Genomic DNA, 19,689 nt, shown 5'->3' with positions numbered 1-19,689 from the left:
TATGTATTATTTTTGTTTTGTTCTCTTTTGTATTTGCAGTTTGCAGTTTTTTGCACATTGGTTGTTTGTACTGTTGTGTGTGGTCTTTCACTGATTCTATTATGGTTTTGGATTTACTGAGTATGCCCACAAGAAAACAATTCTCAGGGTTGTATATGGTGATATAAATGTAGTAGTATTTTGATAAGAAATTTACTTTGAACTTTACTAAAACGGATACTCACCAGAAATTAGGTAGCCTGTGGCAATACCCAAGTTTAATTTTACTAGTGTAGGGTCTCCCCTGTAAATATCAAGAAGCAGAAATTTAACAAAAATAATAATTACTGCTTGCAGCATGAAATCTTTGTAATACTGAGTCAAAATAGTAAAAACAGTCTGCAGTTTGTTCAGTAATCATAGCAGACTCACTAACCAGGAAACCCATCCTAGATACTATAGGTGCACCGATACTGAGACCAACCGCGATGGCTTTGCAGATGCATAGCTTGCCAAAAACATCAAATATCATAGATCAGCAATTTCAATTACAAACTGTATTCCTATAAGGGGACAGTAACTGAGAAAAAGGAGGAGACAGGAGAATTGAATAGGAGAATACAGGTAAGAGTAGCACATGACAAATGTAATGGAACTTTTACATCAATTTCACGTGCAAGTTAACTCCATATTATAATTTTGAGACAAAAGACATGGATCATTTGGCCTGTCTAGAATATTCTACATTTCATCATGGTTGATTTACTACCTCTCAACGTCATTCTCTTGTCTTTCTCCAGTAACATTTGACTCCCTCACTAATCAAGAATTTATCAATCTCTGCTTTAAATATCCCAATAACTTGGCTTCCACAGCCATCTGTGGCAATAACTTCCACAGATCCACCACCCTCTGGCTGTAGAAATTCCTCCTCATCTGTTCTAAACTTCCTCAATAATTTTGTGCTTAATCAACGTCCTTTGCCATTATTAAAATCTTACATTTCCTCAGCAAAAACTAATTATTTCTAATTTTTGTTTGAAGTTGAAAGACTTGGAAGAATAAAGTGGTCCTTAACATTTGTTCTAATTATTAAAAGTCAACGTGAATAAGCCTCATGCTGAAATTAAACAAAAACTGCACCTGTAATGAACTGTGAAGAGATTAGTAATAAACTTCAGGAGATTATAGGCAGGCTGCTGAAGATTCTAATTATTACATTTCAGGCAGAACAAGGAAAAGCTACATAAATTAGATAGCACTATTCCAAAAGGATTCGGGAACAATAATCAAAGGATATATGTGCATAGTTCACTAAAAGTGCCCTGGTAGGTTGTTATACAGCTGAGAAAAGCAGACAGGATTTAAGGCTTTATAAGAGTGGCAGTGAGTACAACAGCATGATGAACCTTTATGAAATACAGGCTTGACAACAAGTGGACCAATATTGGCAGTTCTGAGCACACTTTAGGAAAATGAAGGTCATATTGCATGCAAAAAGAAATTTATAAAAATATCTCTTGGGATCAGGGACTTATTTAGAAGTGTGTAGAAAATAGTATAGTTCTCTTCGAAAGAGAGCAAGTAGGTGATCTAACAGGCATTTGAAATCAGGAAGGAATGGCAAAGAATCTAAACAGAACAGAAAGAAAGACATTGACAGAGATCGAGAGATAATTGGTCATGGAATGAACGTGGCAAAAGGACCAAGCGACTTAAGAAGACTTTTGTCTGCCTTAACTAGCAAATACTGAGGATCTGGAATGCAATGCCAGTGTGGTGTAGTGGACATCGATTCAACTATGGTGTCAAAAATAGCTGTAGGGTTTAGAACAAAGTGTAGAGAAGTAGTTAGGTTGCTGCTGCAGAAAAACGTTGCAAACTCAAACAGGCTGAATGACCTCATATTATTCCGCAGCCTGTAAATTATCTGTTTGAAGTTTTTGCAAATTTAGGGTAAGTTTTATGTTAGAAAAGAAATCTCAGAATACTTAATCCGTTTGCTGTTCCATAGAACAATAATAAATAAGCAGCATGTTGCATAGAAAATTACCTTCCCAGTCATACAAACAATTTGGCTACTGTGCTAAAACCAGACAACCTCCAATAAGGTTTTGGAACCAAGAGTAATGAAACATGCTTCTTTTCCCATCTCACACAGACACTACTCATTGCTTCCAACTATCTCTGGCTACTGTCAATGTTAAATTATAGATTTGTTTTCTCACTTGGGAGAATCTTAACAAGAAGTCCCTTGGGACAATCCACATTTATTTAATTTATAGATACAACATGGTTACAGACCCCTCTGGCGCAACAGGCCCGGGCCACACAATTACACCCGAAACCAATTAACCTACTAACCCGTATGCCTTTGGAATGTGGGAGGAAACCAAAGCATCCAGAGGAAACCCATGCAGTCATGGGAAGAATGTAGAAACTCCTTACAGACAGTGGTTTAACAGGTATACAACTGATCTGTATCTGTTTTCTATCTATCCGCCTCGGTTTAACCCCCTTAGTAACAATCTTAGCTAGCAACGGACAGTCATTCTCAGATTTACAGTTACTGAATTGCCTTGACACCAAATTTATTGTTACGTCACTTTGGTTCAGATTCTTCCACCAGCTGACATACCACTTTATTAGGAACACCTGTACATCTGCTTGTTAATGCAAATATCTAATCAGACAATCATGTGACAGCAACTCAATCATAAAGACATGCAGATATGGTCAAGAGGTTCAGTTGTCGTTTAGACCAAGCATCAGAATGAGGGAAGAAACGTGTTTGAAGAGACTTTGACCTTGGAATGATTGTTGGTACCAGATGAGGTGGTTTGGGTATCTGATAAACTGCTGATCATGGGGGGTTTACACACACACATTTCTAGAGTTTACAGAGAATGGTGTGAAAAACCAAAAACATCTAGTGAACTGCAGTTCTGTGGGCAAAAGTGTCTTGATAATAAGAGGGGTCAGTGGAGAATGACTAAACTGATTCAAGCTGACAGGTAGGTGACAGTAAATCAAATAACCCTGCAGTACAACAGTGGTGGGCAGAACAGCAACTCTGAACATACAACACGTTGAATGTTGAACTGGATGGACTACAGCAACAGAAGACAATTAACATACACTCAGAGGCCAGTTCTTTTGGGTACAGGAGGTACCTAATAAATGTAACCTCACCTCAGTGGCCAGTGGTGTAGTTATACAATCAACTTAAAAAGCTGTACGCAATCGACCAAAATTATTTTAAATAGGGACTTGTATTGCTGAGGAAACACTTCTGCCCCTTATATTCTAATTTTTGATTATAAAGGCCAATACCTTTTTTGTGATTAGAGAACATTAGGGATCATGATATTTATATGCTGATGACTAGATCAGAATAAGTTAATGTTTTCCTTTAAAGTATAATTATCATATAGAATACATTTTCAACACAAGTTTCTGATCAGTGAAAGTTATAAAACCAAGCAGAGAGGCTTAACATGATAACTCAGGTAGATTTCTTACCAGATAGGATCTACATTAGTGGCATCATCAAACCACAGCAGGTACAGACACAAAGATCCAACCAGCAGGGCATGAAATGTGGACACTACCCTAAAAAAACCAAGAAGTGAAAAGTCAGACGAGGCAACATTGATTGCACATTGATGGGCCTTTTTGGTTTATAGAAAATTTGATACTTTTGGCACCAAAATTTCATAACCCTCCCTCTCATTTTAATCCTTACCTCAAAAAATATTATGTAGTGTCCCAAAGCTAAAAACCCATTTACTGCTCTTTCCAAGCTCAACCCATCTACTGGATTAATTTCCTGCTCTCTCTTCCTTAATATAAATAAATAGTTGATTGCTCTTCTTAGGTCAATGTTAGATGATATTGTTAAGTGGTGCTTATCTTAAAGCATTATTCCACTCATCACAATACCCAAATACTTCATTTTGTTTGAGGAACTACGATTGCCAAATTTGTTGCTACAGATTTCAGTAATACCGAATAGCAACCCTCTCCCTTAATCCCATAATTAAGTTATTTTCAACTGAAGTAGTGATTACTCCTTAAAGTTATGTAAAACTATGTATAACATACCCTGTGGGTCATTTGGTCTTTTTATTCCATGCAAAGAATTTCTTCTTCAAATTATGCCTTCCCACATTGTAACATAGCTCCCTTCTCCTTGATATGTACATCCAGCTACTCTATAATTAATCCTCTATGATCATTCCATAGCTGCATGCTCATTCTTGGCCAGTAAAAGCATCTGGAACAAATATCTTTTGTCTGCTGGTGGTTATTCTTTAGATCTCTTCCCTTGTTCTAGACTTGTTTACAAAATTACACTCTCTCTACCAAAATTTGAAAATATTCCATCAGATCTAACTTAACTGTTCTCCAATGAAAAGAATCCCAATCTATTCAATTCTACTCACATACAGATTAAAACCGCTTTAACCCTACAAATGTTACACAACAAAAGGAGTTTGATTTAAGTCTCTTAATTGTCTCAGTAAGGGATAATAAATCTGTAGGATAAACTAAATATTTATAAGCACAGTACTGTGCAAAAGAGGCACCCTATATTTTTTTTCATGTTTTCAGATGGTATGGCCTCTACAGAGTCCTGATCACAACATTTCCAGGCTGTCTGGGATTACCTAGAGAAACAGAAGCAAGCGTGACAGCCAAACTGTGGCAGGTTCTCCAAGATGCTTGGAACAAACTACCAACCGATTTTCTTATAAAACTGCAGGACAGTCTACTTAAGAGAACTGATGCAATTTTAAAGGCAAAGGATGGTCACACCAAATATTGATTTGATTTAGTTTTTTACTGTTTACTGCTTTTAATAGTATTGTTTAATATTTAGAAACTTTTCGTTATCTTTGAAAGCTTCTTCACTTTACAGATTTGTTTTAAAATGTGCCTAAGACTATTGCACTGAACTGTGGAACAATTGATGACAAATGCAATAATTTCAGGCAGAAACAAATACCCATTACAGGTTGACACTTCCTTTTCCCAATCAAAGAACAAGATATAAAACAAATGATATCTTGTTTTGTGCTATTTCCAGTTCTTATCGCACATCAAACAGCATATTCTAATTAAAAACTGCACATGAACTTTAGCATCCTACTTTTTCCATTTTCCTTTTGCTGAAGTAGAGACCTTTGCCAATTTAAGGATTAGATTAGATTAGATTCAACTTGATTGTCATTGTGCCGGGTACAGATACAAAGCCAATGAAATGCAGTTATGGAATTAACTACACTGATTCCATAAAACTTACTCATTTTATTTTAAAATATTTCCCAATAATAGCTTTTCTTAAAAACAAATTTGCTGATTAATGAGCACAATAGTGTACTCAGTTTGCAACTTATGGAAATTTAAAAGATGTGAACTTAGATATCCACCCCTCTTACTGAGTCAGTAAATCTGATCAATTGTGCATTATGACCAAAAAATGCTGTAAGCAACATTAGCTTTCAACTCCTCTGGGTGAGAATGATAAGGAGTCGTAAAGGCTCCTTTGGAAATGGAAATCTATCCCTCGTGTAGATCCTGCCTATGTTGTTCCAATATATACTACATGGTCAATTCCAGATGTTGAGTTGTGAAAGAGAACAAGACCATATTTTGGCATAGACAATAAATGCCAAAATATGCAGCCGTCTACCAAGACTGACATCCTAAAAATAATAATGCTTAAAGCAAAGCAAGCTTACTTTGCAATCTTTAACCATTAATCAAAAAGGATTTTATAGAGAAAATATATACTCTATATGTAGTGCAGTTCTTAAATGAAGTTTGGTTTTCAAAGAAACTGCACCTGAAAAGTACAATTTATTTTCAGCTCTACCTTATAATTTTGTCAATGAAACTACTCTGGAAAAGTTGTCTGAGAAGATATTGCACCTTAGAAAGATTGTCTTGATCTAATACCTTCTTATATTTCAAGATTAGTTAACGTAGGCATCAGGAGTGGGGAAAAAAATAGCATTTTCATCAGGGAATTCTGAAGCAAAAAACAAAGATCAGAGGGAGAAAATCCTAACTGAGAGTAGGTGTAAACAGAACTGTAGTTATGTTAATTGTAGTGAAGTGAATGCAAAACATTTCATAATTGGCATTGTTTGAATTGCCTTTTCACATAAAATCACCCGACTACATACCTGGAGTTCCATTCAATCCTCTTAGTGTCAGTCAGTGTTTGATAACCATTGCAGAAACAAACTGATATTTTCGCACTTAAATAATGGAACAGAATTTGAAATATCGTGAAACTAGTTACTGTAACCAACCAGTCAAGTGAAGCCATTACAACTCGACTTCTGTAAGAAAACAAAAGTGATAATGTTCCAAGTAAATTTAAGACTACTAAATTAATCCAACAGACATTGGTTTAAGTTGACATTTCAGACCTCTCCAAACACGGCTTTTGGCAGCACAGAAGTTAAGTTCCAAGACTAGCATCTATAGGCTTGGGCTTTTTACATGAATAACAAGTTGAAATCCACCATGGCACCTGGGGAATATAAATTTAATTAATAAATCTGGAATTTCAAATATAAGTTTGCAATCAGTAATAGAAATCAAAAACTCCTCAGCTTCAGAAATGCCTTATCATGAAAGGAAATCCTCCAAGCTCAGTCTCTGGTAGATCATATGATGTGGTTGATGTGGTTCTATGAAGTGAACCAGGAGCCACTCAATTTCAGGGATAATTAAGAACTGATAGTAGATATTAGACAGCACACATACAGAATGAACAATAAAAACAATCCCTTTATTAATAAGAACCAAGGAAAATAAAATTAATTTTCTAAGAAAAGTTTGAATCTAAAAAGATCAGTAGATCCCTAGTTTTGACTTCAAGGACTAAACTAAAAGAAATTCAAGAAAACAAAAACAGAAGCTGGGAATATTCTCAAGATTCTCCTGCACCCATTTTCTCTTCCCTTCAGCGGTCTCTCGGAATTCAGCGTGATTTCCCACCACTGTGAGTTCAAAGTTTGAAATTCTCATCAAAGTCTTGATGGAGTCAATGAGGAGCCCACACTCTTCCACAGTTGGGAGAGGTCAGGGGGCGCGCAGAGGTTCTCAGTTATCCGGAATTCTCCTTTGAACAGTCATGTGCTAAGGATTCTCACTACTTTGTGGAGATGTTGCATATTTCCCCTCAGACGTAAGAGACGAAGTTGTTGATTTGTGAATGAAGTTCAACATCATCTGTTAAAGCTTCAGTAGTGATATCATCTGTGCCAGGGAACTTATTTCTCGACAGATGACCTTAGACTTTATCAATGACTGGTGGTAGGAAGGCTGAATGTGTAGGTTGCTATGGGATGGGACCCTTCAACAATAATTTGTTAGCAGCAGCATTCCTGTTGCTGCCATTGGTTTAGGGTAGGATATTAGAAATAAAGAGTAGACCATGGTTAGTGGAAGTATCAATGGTATCTAACATGGTGCAGAAGATGCACGCATATTTGCAGCCACTTACATGCAGAATTTCATAACCTAACACATAACAGTGCCTGGGTCAGAGACCTGTTGAATTCACTTTCCCTATTCCTGTCTTGCTGATTGCACCCCTCAAAAAGATTACAATCTTTCCAACTCTGGCATTGAATTCTTCCAGGAGAATTTAGTCTCCCCTTACGAAAAAAGGCAACATTTTTCTCTATAGTTCCAGGGTTGGGGTGTATGTGATAATCATTACATTGTGGTTCTATATTACAGCAAGCAGAAAGAGATTTTGTGGCGCAGTGTGGACAGATTAGTGGGTGCCAGCATGTAGGTATCCAGTCAACAGAGATAAATTTATCCTGCTGGAACTTTTCACATCTACAGCCTTTCTGATGAGAGGTTGTGCATTAGTTATACAAAGCACTGGTGAGAACATGTGCAGGAATACTAGGTACAGTATTCATCTTTTTAAGTTTTTGGAAGCAGTTCAAAGAAGGTCGACTAGACTAACACTAGGAATGGAGGGGTTTGTCTTATGAGAAAAGGTTCAATAAAAACTCAATTGGAGTTAGGAAAAATGAGACAAAAGTTGACAGAAACATAAGATTAAAGAATGTTGTCAAGGTGAATGTGATGCGATGTTTCTTCTTATGGGAGACTCAAAGTGCAGGACATTGATTAAAAACAGGGAGTTGCTCATTTAAGACAGAAGAGGCACTTTTTTCTCAATTGTGAGTTATAGGAACTCCCTTCCACAGAAGGAGGAAGACAACAGAGTTTTCAAATAACACAGAGGTATACGGATACTTAATAGGCAAGGAGGTGGTAACAGGAACGTGGAACTGAGTTTACAATCAACTCAGCTCAGATCTTATTCAGTGACAAAGCAAGCATGAGGGCAAAGGGTTCTGCTCCTATCCCTTATTCATTTGTATGTATGCACAATAAAATGATCGTGAAAGATATTTATCCTGATTATCCGCCAGGGCATTCACATTACCCCTTTCAAGCAAAGAGATATTTACTCTCTGGAACATTTGACAGTAACATTTGTTTGCACAAGATAAAATATAATTGGTTTACAATCCATATTTATATTTGTCTCATTATCCAACAACACAAGGTCGCAGAGTCAGACTTCTAACCTTGAATCAAGGAATTAGAATTGTCCTCACAATTGCCGTCAACCGAGCAAACAACGCGACAGTAAAAAAGCACAGATTACCCTTCTTCTGATGCTGACTGACCTGCTGAGTTCCTCCAAAATTTTTTGTTTATCTGGATTTCTGTGTCTGCGGAATCTACACATAAGAGATTCTGCAAAATCTTGTGCTTATTCTTCCAGGTAACACTGTTTAAATTCTAACCCTTAGTTTGAACCAAAATGCTATCCTGTAAGTTCTAACCTTTAAAAAAATTTAAACACTGCTGAGCTGATCATCACATAAAATATACACACACACACACACCCCCCCCAGAGTTTTACTAAATTCAGTTTGCTAATTGAGGATTGACATGCAACCATTGTAAGTCAGTACTGGTTTTTGAAATTCTGGGAATTAGCAATTAGGGTGATGTCCTAATAACAGGATACGAAGAGGCAACACCCAGCATGAGCCATTTCTCAAATCACAGATAGCCCAGAAACTTGCAATATTACACACGCAACACATTGCCTGACTCCAAAGATAGGTTTTGCAAATTCAAATTCAAGCAACACACACAAAATGCTGGTGGAACACAGCAGGCCAGGCAGCATCTATTGGAAGAGGTACAGTCGATGTTTCGGGTCGAGACCTTTCATCAGGACTAACTGAAAGAAGAGATAGTAAGAGATTTGAAAGTGAGAGGGGGAAGGGGAGATCCAAAATGATAGGAGAAGACAGGAGGGGGAGGGATGGAGCCAAGAGCTGGAAAGTTGATTGGCAAAAGGGATACAAGGCTGGAGAAGGGAGAGGATCATGGGACGGGAGGCCGAGGGAGAAAGAAAGGGGGAGGGGAGCCCAGAGGAAAATAGAGAGCAGGCAAGGAGTTATAGTGGGAGGGACAGAGGGAGAAAAAAGGGGGGGGGGGAATTAATAAATAAATAAGGGATGGTGTAAGAAGGGTAGGAGGGTCATTAACAGAAGTTAGAGAAGTCAATGTTCATGCCATCAGGTTGGAGCCTACCCAGACAGAATATAAGGTGTTATTCCTCCAACCTGAGTGCGGCTTCATCTCGACAATAGAGGAGGCCGTGGATAGACATATCAGAATGGGAATGGGATGTGGAATTAAAACGTGTGGCCACTGGGAGATCTTGCTTTCTCTGGCGGACAGAGCGTAGGTGTTCAGCGAACCAGTCTGCCAGCCTGCGTTGGGTCTCGCCAATATATAGAAGGCCGCACCGGGAGGACCGGACGCAATATATCACCCTGGCCGACTCACGGGTGAAGTGTCGCCTCACCTGGAAGGACTGTCTGGGGCCCTGAATGGTGGTGAGGGAGGAAATGTAAGGGCATGTGTAGCACTTGTTCCGCTTACAAGGATAAGTGCCAGGGAACTGTGGGATCAGTGGGAAGGGATCAGGGGTGGGGGGAACAAATGGACAAGGGAGTCGCGTAGGGAGCAATCCCTGCGGAAAGCGGAGTGGGGGGGGGGAGGGAAAGATGTGCTTGGTGGTGGGATCCCGTTGGAGGTGGCAGAAGTTACGAAGAATTACATGTTGGACCTGGAGGCTGGTGGGGTGGCGGGAGGATAGGGTGAGAGCAGATGTGCGTGCAATGGGAGAGATGCGTTTGAGAGCAGAGTTCATGGTGGAGGAAGGGAAGCCCCTTTCTTTAAAAAAAGGAAGACATCTCCTTCGTCCTGGAATGAAAAGCCTCATCCTGAGAGTAGATGCGGCAGAGACGGAGGAATTACGAAAAGGGGATGGCATTTTTACAAGAGGCAAGGTGGGAAGAGGAATAGTCTAGGTAGCTGTGAGAGTCCGTAGGCTTATAGTAGACATCAGTAGATAAGTAGTCTCCAGAGATAGAGACAGAAAGATCAAGAAGGGGGAGGGAGGTGTCGGAAATGGACCAGGTAAACTTGAGGGCAGGGTGAAAGTTGGAGGCAAAGTTAACGAAGTCAACGAGCTCAGCATGCGTGCAGGAAGCAGCGCAAATGCAGTCGTCGATGTAGCGAAAGAAAAGTGGGGGACAGATACCAGTGTAGGCTTGAAACATGGATTGTTCCACAAAGCTAACAAAAGGGCAGGCATAGCTGGAACCCATACGGGTGCCCATGGCTACACCTTTAGTTTGGAGGAAGTGGGAGGAGCCAAAGGAGAAATTATTAAGAGTAAGGATTAATTCCACTAGATGGAGGAGAGTGGTGGTAGAGGGGAACTGGTTAGGTCTGGAATCCAAAAAAAAGTGAAGAGCTTTGAGACCTTCCTGGTGGGGGATGGAGGTATATAGGGACAGGGCATCCATGGTGAAAATAAAGGGGTAGGGGCCAGGGAACTTAAAATCATTGGGAAAATTCAGAGCGTGAGAAGTGTCACGAACATAGGTGGGAAGGGATTGAACAAGGGGGGATAAAACAGTGTCGAGGTATGCAGAAATGAGTTCGGTGGGGCAGGAGCAAGCTGGACAGGCAGGTTTGTGGATCTTGGGTAGGAGGTAGAAACTGGAAGTGCGGGGTGTGGGAACTATAAGGTTGGTAGCAGTGGATGGGAGATCCCCTGAGCTGATAAGGTTGGTGATGGTTTGGGAGACAGTGGCCTGGTGCTCCTTAGCGGGTTCATGATCGAGGGATAAATAAGAGGAGGTATCCGCGAGTTGTCACTGTGCCTCGGCAAGGTAGAGGTCAGTATGCCAGACTACAACAGTGCCCCCCTTATCGGTGGGTTTTATAGTAAGGTTAGGATTAGTGCGGAGGGAGTGGAGAGCAGAGCGTTCGGAAGGAGTGAGGTTGGAATTGGAACAAGGTGTGGTGAAGTCGAGACGGTTGATGTCCCGTCGGCAGTTAGCAATAAAGAGATCCAGAGCAGGCAGAAGACCAGAGCGGGGTGTCCATGAAAAGGAGGAGGTTTGAAGACAGGAGAGGGGGTCATCGGTGGGGGTGGGAGAGTCCTTGCCGAAGAAGTAGGCTCGAAGACGGAGCTGGCGGAAGAAAAGTTAAGCGTTATGGCGCACGCCGAACTCACTGAGGTGTGGGCAAAGGGGGACAAAGGTAAGGCCCTTACTGAGGACAGGGCGCTCTGCCTCGAGAGTTGAAGGTCGGAGGAGATGGTAAAGACCTGGCACGGATGAGAGCTGGGATCAGAGGGGGGAGGGGGAGGGAGGCTGGTAGTGTCAGTGGAGAAGGGAGGGTTGGGGTGAGAAGAAGATGGAGCCTCTGAGGGCCCAGGAGCTGACGGTGGGATCTGAGGGAGATGGGGTTGCAGAGTGGTGGTAGGGTAAGGGGAGACGGGAGTCACAATAGCAGCACGTGAAGACCCGGCCTGGAGTTCAAGGCTGGAGTCGCAGCTGGAGGTTGCACAATTGCTTTGAAGGTGTCCATGGTCATTGGAATCCGCATTGATGGTGCTGGAGTCTGGGTTTTGAATATGCCCTGGGTTGGTGAACCGCCAAGATCGATGGCGGGGGCCACAACCCGAAGTTCATGCCTGCCAGCATCGGAGCCAGCAGGCTCTGGGGTCTGCAGATGGAAGATCTTGCGATGCTTGCCTAACATGACAAAGTCAAAGAAATGGCGATTGCATGCATGGATCCGATGGAGGATGAAATAACGGGGAGGTCCATTATAAATGGCAAAGAAGGTGTCCCGGAAGTGTGGAAGGGTCTGGGATAGCGACGCCAAGTACCTCTTCATGGCGGAGAGGATCGCCTTCAGAGCTTGACGGGAGAACCGAAGGGAGGCAGAGTCAATAAAATGTGAGTATCTGGGATCCTCAGAAGGTCCCAATTGAGGGGCTTGAAAACGAATCCTAAAGCCAAATGGAGTAAGTTCGCGGCGGAGACACATTCCAAGGAAGGATATATGGCTGTAGTAGCGAGTCTGAGTCAAAATGTGGTCGAAAAGTTGAAGGGCCAAAGAAATTATAGATGGGGAGCAGTGAGAGAGGGTTTCACTAAACTCCCGAAGAGAAGATTTAAACTTCTTCAGTGTAGGCACCACTGGAAGAGGCTTCGCAGTAGTGAATTTAAAAATGCAAACATGAGGAAATCTGCAGATGCTGGAAATTCAAGCAACACACACACACACAATGCTGGTGTAACGCAGGCCAGGCAGCATCTACTGGAAGTTCAAGTCATCATGAAGCAATTGATTTTTTTACAGTAATCCTAAAAGAATTCTAACAGAAACAAATACTGAAGAAAATTCATAGGTGCATGTGAGCTCCCTATCTATTCATTTAGAATATCACTGCCTATAAAGTTCAGCAAGTTAAGGAAAATGAACAAAAGTCAAAACATCATCTAAAGCCATGCAAGTCCTTCTGGAAATACAAGAATCTGCAGATGCTGGAACCCTGAAGCAACAAACAATCTGCAGGTAGAACTCAAATAACAGAAAATCTGCAGATGTTGGAAATCCAATACACACAAAATGCTGGAGGAACTCAGCAGACCAGGCAGCATCTATGGAAAAGAGCAAACAGCTGATGTTTTGAGCCGAGACCCTTCATGATTTTGTGTCTGTATTGTTGGTAGAACTCAGTGCATTGAGCAAGATCCATATGGAGAAAGAATTTGTCAACTCTCTTGATGCAGGGTATTGACTCAACATTGTTAACAATTTCTTTCTACCTACAGATGCTGCTTGACTTGCTGAGGTCTTCCACTGGATTGTTTGATGTAAAAAGTCCTTTGGATCTTTAACACAAATTTTAGCAAGGCAAGTTCAATACCCCTTTAAACCTTCAAAAAAACTCATGGACAATCCAAACATAACAGATACAAATACAAAAATGGCAATTTAAAAACCCTCCAATGTGCAACTGTTGCTGCTCTGAACAGACTATGGAGCAAGTAACAACTTAATGCTTTCTAAACACATGACATACCTCTCCTTGCACAATTGAAATTGTACACACAGTGCACATGGCTACAGAGTTGTATGTGCTAATTGTGCACAGCACAACCTGATCTCCAAAAATCCTCAATCTCCTTACCATGGATTCATCAAGACCAGGATTTTGCTTAGTCAGGACCGTTATGTTAACTAGTGCAGGGGTTCAAAACCTTTTGCACACTGTGGACCAGTTTAATATTGACAATATTCTTGCGGACCTCGTGTGTGTTCAAGTTCAACAGTGGGCATGACAGGGATTGAGGAACGGTGCACCTGACTCATATCGTTTCATACAGCCAAATCATATCATTTCCTAGCGGCCCAGTAACACATGCTCGCTGCCCAGTGATTGGGGACCACTGGGCTAGCACACAATGAACACTATGCTTTATAAAGATTCAAAAATCGCACATTGACTTCTCTTCAGAAATTAAATTGAAATGAGTCATCCTCAACCCCAATGGATCTCACGAAGAGAACATCTGCATCGGCATGCAGAAATTTAACTCATACTTACTGCTTTATATCTATACACATCATGGGAAAATTCTTCATAGGCTAAAAGTCTTATCCTTTTCTTATCACTTATGATATGAACATTCTAGGCAGGGATCAGCAAGTTGAATTATGCAAACAAGAGTACCACCATTTATTTTAATGGGGGGGCGGGGTGGGAAAGAAAAGAGCAAGGGCTTCCGATAAAAAAAGATCAAAATATTAACTTACTTTGCATCTGATTTAACTTTCTCTAAAGCATAATACTAGGAAATAATTATATTACCTGAGAACTGATTAGAAGTTAGGCAGTTGTTCAGATCAACTAAACCAAGATTTAGATTGTTGTCAGTATCTCAGCAGTTCTGGTTCAGCAGTCTAAACAGCTTCCTCAGTACACACGTCAAGCTAAAATAAGCAGAATTGAGGGTAAGGTGCCATACATCTTAGCATTTCCAATTCCTATACCAGATGTCAGACTTCATTAAGGGCACAAATCTACAAATATCAAAAGCTCATTCTAAATCTCTAATTTTAAAATATTCTTTAATCATTCAGAAGAGGATCTGATTATATACCAGAACTACAAGAGTTAGTAGTAAATAAAATCAGAAACCAGCAAAAGAGGACATAAAAGAAATCAAAGAGGAGAAAATAAACTGTGAGTGTAAGCTATTAAGATATATAAACGTCAACAATAAAAGTAACTAGTATGCATTAAAAAGACAAGGTCATAGTAAAAACAAGTCCCTTAGAAAACAAGACTAGGTAGAGCAAACTTGATATTTTGTATTAATTTTTTATGGAAGACATAATGAACAATGCATAAATTTTACAATAAAGAAACTAAATACCATTATAATCACGAGAATTAATCATAGAGTTATACAACACTGAAACAGACCCTTTGGCCCAACTGGTTCATGCTGACCAAGATTTCAATCTAAACTATTCTCAATTCTCTCTAAACCCTTCCTATCAATGTACCTCTCCAAGTGTCATTTAAATGTTGTTAACATACCTGCCTTAACTACTTCCTCTAGTTTATTCAACTTGGATGCAACTCTTAGTGTAAAAAAGTTGCCTCTCAAGTTCCTATTAAATATCTCCCATCTCAACCTAAACCTATGTCCTTTAGTTCACAATTCACCAACCTTGGGAAAAAGGCAGAGTACACTCATTCTGTCTATGCTTCTCATGATTTTAAGATCACCACTCAGACTCCTTTGCTCCCAGGAAACAAGACTGTCCAACCTCTTCCTACAACTCAGTCTCTCAGCATCCTTGCAAATCTTTTCTGCACTCTCTCCAGTTTAATAACATCTTTCCTGCAAGTAGTGTCATCAGTACTCCAAGAACCGTCTGACCAGCCTCATTTTAACTTTCCGGTATCTATGCATAACGTCCTGAATGATAAAGGCCAGGATGCCAAAAGCTTTTGTCACCACATTGTCTACCTGCGGCACCACTTTCAGGCTAGTGTTTGACAAAGTGATGGAATTAAGGCCAAGCAAGTCTCCTGGACTTCATGATTTGCATCTAAGGAATCTAAAAAGTGTGTTTACAGAAGGGGTGGATTCTGGAGTAGTATGAAAGGATTACCGATATGATCATTTTTTATCAAAGGGTAAGAAAAATAAGTAGATATCGACAAGCTGGTTTACCCAACATGTACAGTATTATTGGAAGAGCATTATAATTATTTAATAGTGTAAAATCTGGACAGTCATAATCTGATCAAGCAGAGTCAGTGTGATTTCATGAAAAGAAAATTCTGTCTGACAAGTTTATTACAGTTCTTTAAGAAAGTGTCAGCCAAAGTTCATGGCAGGCAACCACTTTGGATTTTTCAAGTGCTATACTACAAAACGCTGCACGAAAGCTTACTTCGCATAGTAAAAGCTTGAGCTATTGGAGGTATAATATTAGCATGGATTGAAAAATGACTAACTAGCCAGAAACAATGACTAGGCATAAGGGGTAACTTCCAGGATGACGAACTACAACAAGTAGGGTGCACAGAGATCAGTGAGGGACCACAGCCATTTACAAATATATACTTACTGATTTAAAGGAAGGAAAAAAGCAAGTGTACTCTTACCAAATTTGTAGATGAGTAAGTAGGGTGAAGGCAAACTGTGAGAAAAATGCAAATACCTTAACAGAGAGACACTGTAGTTTAACAAGCAAAAAGATAACAAAGAATATTATATGGGAAAATGTAAAGTAGTTCAGTTTGGAAGGAACAACGATGGAACAGATAACAACTTCCCTCTTTTTCGCAGTTCTGATGAAGACTCATCGGCCCAAAACTTTAACTGTTTCTCTTTCCATACATGTTGCCAAATGGGGTTTTAGTATTAAAGCAGAAAGTGCTACTGAACTCAGAATCAGATTCAAGATTATTAACACCGGCGTGTGATGTGGAATTGAACGATACAAGGTATGAATGAGATTACATCCACAGTTATGATACACTCACTGTGGAAAGATATCTCATTGGAGGCAGTTTCGAGAAGGTTTATTGAGATGATCCAAGTTATGGTCAGACCATCTTTTTTTTAGGGAAAATGCTGGATTTGCCATAATCTTAGTGAAAGGCAGGGCAGACTCAAGGGGCCAAAGGACCTATTCTTCTTCCCATTTCTTCTTGTGTAAAATCTGAACATTGGGTGTTTGACTATCTTCTTTTCCATGGATTCTTTTGGTTTCTTGGTTTTGTGGCTGCCTGTTAGGAGATGGATCTCCAGGTTGTATAATGAATACATATTTTGATAATAAAATGTACTTTGAACCAAAAAAAACATATCTATAGGTGTTGACCTATCATTGAACTGAAACCAAAATCAAAAGAAAACCACACCAAATCTGGAAATTGAAATAAAACATCAGTGTTCCAACGAATAGCCTACAATCTAAACTATTAACTGTTTCTCTTTCAAAAGGTGGTGGAAGAGTTGCTAACTGCTTCTGGCATTTTGTGTTTTTTTTATTCTGAATTGCACAAAAATCCTCAAATTCAAATCATGAAGTTGTTTAACTGGGTGGAATATCTTTCATCCCTTGTTTAGCAAAGAGCATCAACAGCATGCCTCCACCTTATGCTACCCTCTCCCCACTGTAAAATCATACTGTACTGTATCAATATGATCACTAAACAAACATGAAAAGGCATAAATCTGTCGTTGAAATAGCAGTGCAAACTGGATCTAACTCCAATTGGGTCCCTCATAACCACAAAAGGTTATATCCAGTTATAACTCTGAATTATATCAACTAGGCAGACATTTTTTCCCTCAATGTTGTTCTAGGATCATCACCATGAATAGCAAAACAAATTTGAGCAGCTGTATGTGCTAAACCAAGACAAGAGACAAGTTAGCCCTGCAAGGGTACAGCTATTGAAATGAAGCACTGTAATATGCATCACACAAGTATTCCAATAACAGTTTCATTCCTTTCAGAAACAAACAGGAACAGAGAGTAAAAGATCTTCAGAAACATATCAAATGATTAGTGGGTTCATTTGAATAGAGTTTTATATTTATTTTTGGTAATCTTTTTCCCATGGCTGAAATGGCTAACAAGAGAGGGCACAGTTTTAAGGTGCTTGGAAGTAGGTACAGAGGGGTAGGTTTTTTTTTTTACGCAAAGAGTGGTGAGTGTGTGGAATAGGCTGCCGGCAACGGTTGTGGAGGCAGATACGATAGGGTCTTTTAAGAGACTTCTGGAGCTTAGAAAAATAGGGGGCTATGGGTGACCCTAGGTTATTTCTAAAGTAAGTACATGTTTGGCACAGCATTGTGGGCCGAAGAGCCTGTACTGTGCTGTAGGTTTTCTATGTTTCATTCTCAGTGAAGTTTGAAAATTACCACAGTTATTATATGAGCACAAAGTCATAGTCTAATACTATGTATAGTTTTAACAGTATGTAGTCAGCATAAAAACACATTAAAAGTATTTAGCCTGCAAGAGTTGTATTTAAAAATAAAAATGAATCACACATTAGGAAAGTGCTGCAAAAGCTAATGGTTTTACTCCACATTAACACAACCAACTGTACTGCCTTGTACAGATTTTCCACATATTACAAGGAGTACAACTGAAAGAATTAACAGGCATTCTATATCGAATAGTTTCTCCTTAATCAGAAAAAAACAATTAAATAATTAATTCCAGTCTTGAATCAACACTTAAGTTCATCATCTGGTTGATACTTTCAAAGCGCCTACAGTGCAGCTTTAACCACACTTTGCTCTTTTCTTCCATCAACCATTTCAGGCTTTTAAGAATACAAGTTTGGTGAAACACAAGTGACTTCCTGTCGAACCAACTTCCTTTTCAACACAAAAGCCTAAGGGCACTGCAATACAATTGTTAAAATTTCAATAAATCAAATAACTACATCATCTTCTCTCCCATGCAGTAAAAAGTGCTTCAGGCACAGACAGTTTTCTTGTTCAGGGAATGCTCACCCTCTCCCCCATTCGGTCTGTTTTATCTTCAGCACTTCTGCAATTTCTTTGAACTACTTTCAAATTTACTTTTCTCATCTGCTGTACAAGAAATAGCCTCGCTAGTATAACCGTTTCTGCAGGACTCCATTCAACCCGCTCCATACCTCTCACAACCATTTTCACTTTCTTTCCTTCCTGAACCCTGGCATCCCTCCCTATCCCTCCCCAACTATCTCCCTAATCATCTCATCTCTCTGTAACACCATCCCCCACTTCCCTTACATCTTCCCCTACCCCAGGCCCTTCCTACATCCCCTCTATCGTTCCCTACCTCCCCAGTTATCTCATCTCTCCCTCATACCCTCCCCTCTTGGCTTCCCTCTGGCCTGCTCCCCTCTCATCCCTCCCTAACCCCATCTCATCGCTCCTTAAACCCTATCTCATCTCTTCCTTCTTTACCTCCCCTCACATCCCTCACTAAACCCCATCTTCTCTACCTTCGTCCCCTCTCTATCCCTAGGACCTCTCTCACCGCCCCCTCCCCTCTCCCGGGTGGCGCGGCCTTTACCTGGGGGCCGGGTACCGAGGCCGGGTGCTCAGGGGACGCGGCGCGACCCTCACCTCAGCGCCTGATCCTTCAAAGGTCACCGCGGCCCTCACCCCGTCCGGCGAGAGGGGAGACCCTTTCCCGGTTCCCCGCTTAGAGACCCCGTCTCGGTCTCCCGCCTGCCATCCTCTCGGTCACGCTGCCAGAGAGAGCGAGAGGCTCTCGGAAGTCAGTGAAAGCTGGCAGACTCTCCCCTTTCAGCCAGCCCTTTATCCTCACCCTCTCTTACACGCTGAGCTCCTTCTCCCTGCTGTTCTCCACCACCACGATCTCTGTCGTCTCAACAGGAAGCTCCACTTGTTAAACGCATCCCTTCCCTGTCTCACCACCCTCAAGAGCTCATTGGAGCTCTTCGGCGACTTAACATTCAGCCAAAAAAAAGGTCTGTTTACGTTACTTGTCTTGAAAGGGCAGGGAGTTTTAAAAACACTATTTATTTATACTGCACGGTCAATTAGATAGGGTAGACTGTCTCTTTTTTCCAGAATCTTCTTTTCTCTCAGCGTAGAAATGTCAAGTATTAGAGGACATGCGTAAGGGTGAGAGGGGATAAGTTTAAAGGAATGGTAGGTGCCTGGAGCAATGCACAGTATACTGGAAGCAGGTTGAGCAGCATCTGTG

General features: G+C 40.5%; 1 protein-coding gene across 4 annotated transcripts in view; it reads right to left on the bottom strand.

Annotated features, from left to right (window-relative positions):
• tlcd4a (TLC domain containing 4a) overlaps positions 1-19,343 on the bottom strand; it is a 38,967-nt gene extending 19,624 nt beyond the window's left edge. The window contains exons 1-5 of one of the 4 annotated variants that reach the window (XM_072273499.1): positions 19,288-19,343; positions 14,291-14,412; positions 6,171-6,329; positions 3,502-3,591; positions 225-283 (exon numbers count right to left, since the gene is read on the bottom strand). In XM_072273499.1, the coding sequence (XP_072129600.1) occupies positions 225-283; positions 3,502-3,591; positions 6,171-6,316 (295 nt within the window). In that variant the 5' untranslated portion in view covers positions 6,317-6,329; positions 14,291-14,412; positions 19,288-19,343. Of the gene's footprint in view, positions 1-224; positions 284-3,501; positions 3,592-6,170; positions 6,330-14,290; positions 14,413-19,029 lie in introns of all 4 variants that reach the window. The other 3 variants (XM_072273498.1, XM_072273497.1, XM_072273500.1) reach the window with 3 other exon arrangements.
• Positions 19,344-19,689: the final 346 nt, after the last annotated feature.

Source organism: Mobula birostris, chromosome 12 (assembly GCF_030028105.1).
Source record: "Mobula birostris isolate sMobBir1 chromosome 12, sMobBir1.hap1, whole genome shotgun sequence".
Taxonomy (NCBI): domain Eukaryota; kingdom Metazoa; phylum Chordata; class Chondrichthyes; order Myliobatiformes; family Myliobatidae; genus Mobula; species Mobula birostris.
Note: the sequence above shows the minus strand (reverse complement) of the source record. Positions and strands in the feature narration are given on the sequence as shown.